The 7110-nt window shown below is 47.5% G+C and overlaps 1 protein-coding gene across 1 annotated transcript in view; it reads left to right on the plus strand.

Moving 5' to 3' along the window:
* The window catches only part of SETD1B (SET domain containing 1B), a gene marked incomplete at its 5' end in the record, with an annotated part of 47715 nt that overhangs the window by 29435 nt on the left and 11170 nt on the right, over window positions 1–7110 (plus strand). The window contains 6 exons of the mRNA XM_017734711.1: window positions 6–491; window positions 3030–3200; window positions 4118–4205; window positions 5015–5232; window positions 5465–5594; window positions 6280–6741. Coding sequence (XP_017590200.1) covers window positions 6–491; window positions 3030–3200; window positions 4118–4205; window positions 5015–5232; window positions 5465–5594; window positions 6280–6741 — 1555 coding nt within the window. The remainder of the gene's footprint in view (window positions 1–5; window positions 492–3029; window positions 3201–4117; window positions 4206–5014; window positions 5233–5464; window positions 5595–6279; window positions 6742–7110) is intronic.

The following is a 7110-nucleotide window of genomic DNA, read 5'->3' on the forward strand; positions in this document are numbered from 1 at the left end:
CGCCCGGGGTCCCTCCGCCCCACATCCTGCCCCCGCTCCCCCCGTTCCATCCTGGCATGTTCCCCGTCATGCAGGTGGATATGATCAGTGTCTTGGGCAACCAGTGGGGTGGCATGCCAATGTCGTTCCAGATGCAAACTCAGATGCTGAGCCGCATGATGCAGGCACAGAACACGTACCAGTATCCTCCTTTCATAACAGGCCGGATGCAGTTTGTGAATCTTCCTCCCTACCGCCCTTTCTCGATGGGAGCCGCTCTTGCCCGCGGGCAGCAGTGGCCACCACTGCCCAAGTTTGACCCCTCGGTTCCACCCCCGGGTTATGAGCCGAAGAAGGAGGATCCCCACAAAGCCACTGTGGATGGAGTCCTCCTGGTCATAGTGAAGGAACTAAAGGCCATCATGAAAAGGGACCTGAACCGCAAGATGGTCGAAGTGGTGGCATTCCGGGCATTTGATGACTGGTGGGACAAGAAGGAACGTCTGGCAAAGGTGGGTTTTCACGTGCTCTGTCCTGGGTCCTGGGGAGAGCTGTTCTTAGTGCTTGTGGCCAGCATGTGGGGTCAGCAGGGGTTTGGAACTGACTTTAAAAAACCCACAGCCCTAAGTTGTTATGTACAAGAGGAAGCTGATGTTTAGCTCCAAAAAGTAAGATCAGATGCAAGAGAAGCGTTTGAAACCACCAAGCCTCTGTTTTGTTTTCCCCACTTTGTGCAATGAGATTTGTGGGTGTTTCCAGTTCTCCCCCTCCCCAGCACATGTACAAAGCAGCAATTAACTCAAGAGCCGAACATTGGCCAAATACATGAAGAGTTCCAGGGATTAGTTGAGAAAACAGCTTTGCTTGAATCCTCTGATCCTTTTCTCACCCAATTTGAAGTGTACCTCAGCCAGCAAACAGCTCTGTGATTTAACGTATGGTGAATTTGTCACTACCCAAAATACCTAACACTACAGAAAGGTTAATGCAAGCCTCAAAATTACCATTGCAGTGAATTACTGCAAAAATAACAAAACAAACCACAACCTGCAGGTAGATCCTCTGTTTCAGATGTCAGTTTTCAGAGCAGTATCCTCACCACCTGTTTTTGTAAACCAATTGTGTGTTAATTCTGGTGCCTGGGAGAGCTCCTTGGCTTTCTGGAGAGGTTGGTAATGCTGCTGCTTAACAGCTGTTTTATGACAGTGTAATTTGCTCTGGCTTAGAGCTGGCTGGCGTGACGTGCAGCAGAAACCTCTCCTCCTGACTAATGCTCAGAGCTTTTCTCCTGCCAGCGAGCGTGTGCTGACAGTCTTGGAGGAGGCCCCTGAGTTTCCAGGGCAATGAAGGAAACAGATCCAGCAAATAGTTGCAAAAACAGCAACTGAAATACTCTAGAAATTGTTTTAAACCAGACATCTGCTGTGAAGAAGCAGAAGCAAGTCAAGGCAGATCTTCAGGCTCTTTTACATCCTGAGCTATGGCTGGATTTGGTGTGTTCTTCCCTCACCTGGGATTTGTAAACCATTTTGGGAAGGGAAGCTGACTGTACCACAGTCCTTGCCACAGGTTATGTTGGATGTGAGCAGTGTAATTGAAAATATGAAATTGCTGCATGGAAAACCACTGTGCTTTCTGTCTGGGCACAGAGATGCCAGAACCATTTCTGCCCCAGGGCATGTGTTACTGTTGTGTGCAGAAAAACCCCACAGATTCCAGAGCCTCCTTTCTGCTAGGGCTGAGCACCCCTGGCATTGGGGTGGGACAGGATTCCTTCTCAGTCACAAGCTGCCTGCTTTTGCAGAAAACAAAATATGAATATTAAGCTTAAGCTGTACCTTCCTATTGCTGGTGTCTGTGTGTGTGTGAGGATGAGGCAACTGAGCTCCTTGGTGGCAGCTGGAGGTCAGTTCCCCATGTGCTCTGCAGTCACACTGATTCTGGCTGCTATATTCCATCAAAAGCAGCTGATTGATTGATTCCAACTCTGGCAGTTGATTGACTTCCAAGAGACATCATGCCTAGGTAAAAGATGGGAGGGCTCAAGGATAAAGCTGGTGTCCTGGCTCAGGCAGGGTGGAAAACAAATGGGGTGAAAGCTGTGAAAGGAGCACGTTGCTAGGGAAGGCAGCACATCCCATGAACCTTTTCTGCCTGAGCTGGGGGAAAGCTTTTCCTTGTTCCCAAATCTAGTGGTGGGTCAGGTTTGAAAGCCTGAATAAGATGCATTAAGCAGAGTGCCAGGGATAAGCAGTCACCCCTGGCCATGGAGTGCTGCCACTTGGATTCTCTGCTTGATATTCCCATTAGTCTTGTTCCCTTATTAGTGGGAAAGCTGAGCTTGTGCTGCCTCTTTGGTGATTCCAGCCCACTTCAGCATGTGAGCTCTGTTAGGGTGTGCAAGAGGGAGTGTTGTGCCATGGGCTGATGCAAGTGAGTGTCACCTCCAGTGCCCCTGGCTCGGGCAGAGCATGACATACCATCACGTGTGACATTCTCCCAGCTTGTCCACCTCTCCACAGCTGCAGAGGTCTGAATTCCTGCTCTTCCCTCACACCTCAGCTCTGGTGAAAAAGGATTTGTTGAGGCTGTGCGTCTATTTTGTAGACCCTTTGGTGTTTCAACTAAATATTTGGATGTTCCTGTTCGAGGACTGGAGCCTTCTGACAGGTTTTGTGGACTTGGGCTGTGGTTGCTAAGGAAACACAAGGATGTGTGTGATTTTTGATGCACTATATTTGGCCTTACACTCAAAAGAAGGAAGGTGTTCCCAACTGGAAGGTCTGGAATTGCTTTCAGTTATGTGGGTTGGCAAAGAAAGGTAAATAACACGTTGTTGGGCTGACTTGCCTAAAGCACACTCCAATTATTTGTATTATTATGTGCAGCTCTATTTCCTTTCAGGTGTGGGGCACCTTCAGATGCCCTCAGAGAAACTGATGCCCGGGCAGGGCAGTGATATTTCCCAAACCTCGACTGTCTAAATGGTTTCCAGAGTTTGTGTCCTTCCCAGGAAACTTCCCCTCTCAAATGTGCCTTCTCTGTTGCAGGCATCTCTCACTCCAGTGAAGTCTGGAGGAGAATTGGAGGAAAAACCAAAGCCGAAGGATCGAATCGCCTCTTGTCTTTTGGAGAACTGGAACAAAGGAGAAGGGCTGGGATATGAGGCAATCGGCTTGGGCATTGGGTTACGAGGGGCCATCCGGCTGCCATCCTTCAAGGTGAAAACAAAAAACTGTCTTCCTTATGCTGACATCCCCCAGAGGAGCCTTAGGAGGACAGACCTCGCTAGGTTTGTGCCCCAGAGCCCGCAGGCTGTTCACCCCACTCTGTGTTCTTTCAGGGAGTTGCTTCTGACCCCCCAGGACCAGAGCAAGGACCCTCTGTTCCAGCTTTAGCTTTTCATCCTCCACTTGTGTGAATTGTCACACAATAGGGGATCTCCCTGCTCTGCAAGGGAAAGGGGACATTTGCCTGTGTTTAGGACACAGCGTTTCAGCATTTACATAAAAAATACACTTACGCTCATAGTGCTTTCCACAGTTCTTGTTTTGGTTGGAATGTCTGATAGTTTGGCAGCTGAGTCTCACCTGAAGTTTGCTTAAACTCAGTCTCCTCAGAAGCACAGGGTATCCATTTTAAAAAGTATTTGCATAAAAAATTGAAAGTATCTTGAAAGAAGTGTGGGGTAGGGGAGTGTAGAGGGCTTCCCTGAAATTAGGATTTTTGAATGCACAGAAGGTGCAAGTAAAGGTTTGGGATGAGAGATTCTGCAGTCTTTATTTAGAGTAAAACTTGCTTTGAGGTTCTTTAAGATGCCGTGGATTTAGGCTCTCTTTCTGTTCTGCCACAATCTCAGACACATGGATTTGTCGAGTTTTCCCTGTCATCCTCAAAGTACCTGGTGATGACATGCACCATGCTGGTGCCCGGGGTGTTTTCATGCAAATTGAAGGGGTAGAGTTTCATTCAGAGTGAAATTCTGTTTGCAAGCAAATAAAGAGATCAAGAGCTGGGAAGTGGCCCTTGGTTTCTGCTGTAAGTGACCACAGCAAAGCAAAGAAGTGGCAATTTGCTTAAGAAGTTGATTTCTGCTGTTTCTAAACTTTCAGAAATGCTAATTGTGTCTTTTGTTCAGGTGAAAAGAAAGGAGCCACCTGAAGCTGCCTCAGCAGGAGATCAGAAGAGAATCCGGCCTTCTACTTCTGTGGATGATGAAGATGAAGGTTTGCAAAGCGCATTTGTTTGATACATAAGAGCAGATGCAAACCCCACGAAAGCTGAATCCCTTTAAACTTCACAGCAGTGTGCTCGCTTACAGTTAAACACAGAGTCAAGGATCTGAGCCAAACCCTGCTTCTCACAGAGCTCTGATCAGCTGGGAGATGGCCCCTCTGGGTTCAATTATCTGAAATTCACTGGTGGAAAGTTTAAGACCCACATTTTAAGAATAACTCATAACCTATTTTAGCTGTGCTGGGCCCCAGCAGAAGGAGCTCAGATGGGTTCACGGGCTGTTTGGGGTGTGCTCACAGCTCACTGGGACGTGGTGGGAGGAAGCACGTAACAGTTTGCTCTGCATTTGATTTGAAAAAGAAACCAAAGTTATTTGCCAGAAAAATATGTTTGAAAATATCTTAACATTATTTCCTGTAACTAGGGAAGACAAAGCTTTGAATACCCTTTGTTTTGCATAAAAACATAAGTTCATTTTAAAGTTGATTCAGATTAACAAGTGGGTTTGAAGCCAAAAAATGGGAAAAAAAAGGATTAAATTCAGGTTACCTGTCCTGACCTCAGTCATGCTATGTCTGCTGTCTGCTCTGCGTAGGGAGTGTCAGCTTTGGCTGCCTACATTTTGCCATCAGCACTGTTCACTGTGACATCAGCAAGTCCCTGTAAGCCTGGGGACCCACACCACATGGGCACATTGCTCCTAACTTTGATCTTCCCAAAGAAATTTCCCTTATGTAGTTAACTCTTTCCATCCTTTCCAAGGTATTTGATGGTAATTTCTGTTGCTTTTGCTCCTCAGAGTCGGAGAGGGACAGGGATGCTTCTGATACAACATCTGACCTGTCAAAGAAGGATGCAGAGGCAGTGGGGCTGCGACGGCGACCAGCAAGGCCATTGGAGCTTGACAGCGAGGGAGAAGAGGGAGATGAGACATCAGGGAAAGAAGAGGAGTCCTCCTCAGAGAAGGAAGAGGAGCAGGAAGAAGAGGGAGGCTTGGTGAAAGCAGCACCTGGCAAGGTGTGTTGGTTTGTGACTGCGATTTCAATGCTGTTTGTCATTAAAAGGGGGCCTGGTAATGCCAAATGCTAAAGTTCCCTTTTCTAGGAGATGAGTGCTCCTGTCCTCACAGAACCTCTGTCAGGTCACTCCCTCTTCAGGTTCTCTGACCAGCCTCCCTGATGGTTACTGTACTGACAGCCAGGTCGCAGGGTCAGGCACTGTTCATTTTTGGCAATGCTTTCTTGCAAAGGAGGAAGAGGAGGATGAGGAGGATGAAGATGATGAGGATGAAGATGATGATGAAGACGAGGATGAAGATGATGAGGAGGAGACGGGCATAGACACAAGTGACAAGGAGGAGGAGCAGGACTCCGAGGAGGGTAAGCAGCTCCAGTGGAAGCAGCAAGTGTCACCACAGGGTCAGCTGTGGTCTCCCTTTTGCCTTTGTGAGCTGATTTTGTTACTTGTGCACCTCCTTTCACTGATGGGCAGTTTTACACAAGAAAATGCACAGAGGTATTTTTAATTATTACCTGTGAGATTTCCATGATCCCTCAGTCAGTGGGTCCCTTTACAGTAGCTCTCCAGTCCCTACCTGATCTCAGCCCAACCTGGCAGAGGGGCAGAGGTCTCAAAGCCAGTTAAATGTGTGCTTGTTTTGTGAAACGGGAGTGGCTGGGAGGAGAAGGGACCAGATTTCAGACAAGGGTAATTTGGCTGCTAATAACTCTGTCCTATCAATCACTTTCTGCCCTGGAAGGTGGTAGTTTCCACTTTCTAAGACCATGTGTAAAGGCAGCAGAAAATCTTAGTAAAAGATACAATGCACCAAGAGACCCACGTGGGCAGCACTGCTCCTGGAACTGCCTGTTGTATGGTGATTGTTGTAAGCAGCCAGAGACAGGATTTATAAATCTCTGCAAAAATAAATAAATTGGGAGCCACTCCTTTGCACCCACACGCTGCTGTTGATGCTGTTTCCACACTTTTGTAGCGGAAGGGATATTTGCCCCTCATTGTTTAATAAAGCCAGAAAGCAGAACTAATGGCAGTTTGTTCTTGTAGATGTAGCAAGTCCCTCGTCTTCCAAGGCTGAAGTTGAATCATCTGATGAAAGTGAGGACTCCTCTGAATTCGAATCAAGTTCTGACTCGGATGATGAAGATGAGGAGGATGATGATGATGAAGATGAGGAGGAGGAAGAGGAGGAAGAGGTGGCTGAAGATCAAGGCAGAGAAGCCATGGTTGCTGAGCCAGAGCATGAACCTGCTGGTCATGAGCTTCCTGAGGATGAGAGGGAGACTATTTTGGACCTGTATCCTGTGGATGACTACATGGATGCAACAGGCTTGGGACTTGCCGAGCCAGCTTTGGCAGTGAAAGATGAAGGCAGTGAAGAAATCAAGGCAGAGGAAAGTGAGTGTGGCCAAGTCCCGGGGGCATCTCTTGCTGCTGAAACTCTGAAACACTTGGTTATGGAAAGAGACCAGGAGACAAAACTTGCACTCTCTCCCATCTGTAGGCCAGGTATGCCCTTCCATGTGCTTTGGAGTTTTGTTACTACGTTTCCAAGTAAATTTTCTCACAGTGCCCAATATGCATGGGTTTGTATTTCCCTTGTTCTCTTTCTTCCTCCAGTCTTGGCTCTAGGCTAGGGGATTATCTGTGCAGGGAAAGAAGTCTGTGCTGAACTTTCCTTCCTAGTAAGGAGCTTTACATGAGCCATCTGCTACTAAAAATACTGTGGTTACTGTATCCAGAATCTTATCCTGGGCCAGTTTAGTTGGAGTCCTACCGGAACTGAACAGTTGTCATCATCTGAGGGTGACTGATCGGGTGGTGTGGTGGCTGAAGCTCAAGATAGAAAAGCCATGGCTGCTAAAACAGAGCAGGAAT

Source organism: Corvus brachyrhynchos, unplaced genomic scaffold, assembly GCF_000691975.1.
Source record: "Corvus brachyrhynchos isolate BGI_N302 unplaced genomic scaffold, ASM69197v1 scaffold114, whole genome shotgun sequence".
Lineage (NCBI taxonomy): Eukaryota > Metazoa > Chordata > Aves > Passeriformes > Corvidae > Corvus > Corvus brachyrhynchos.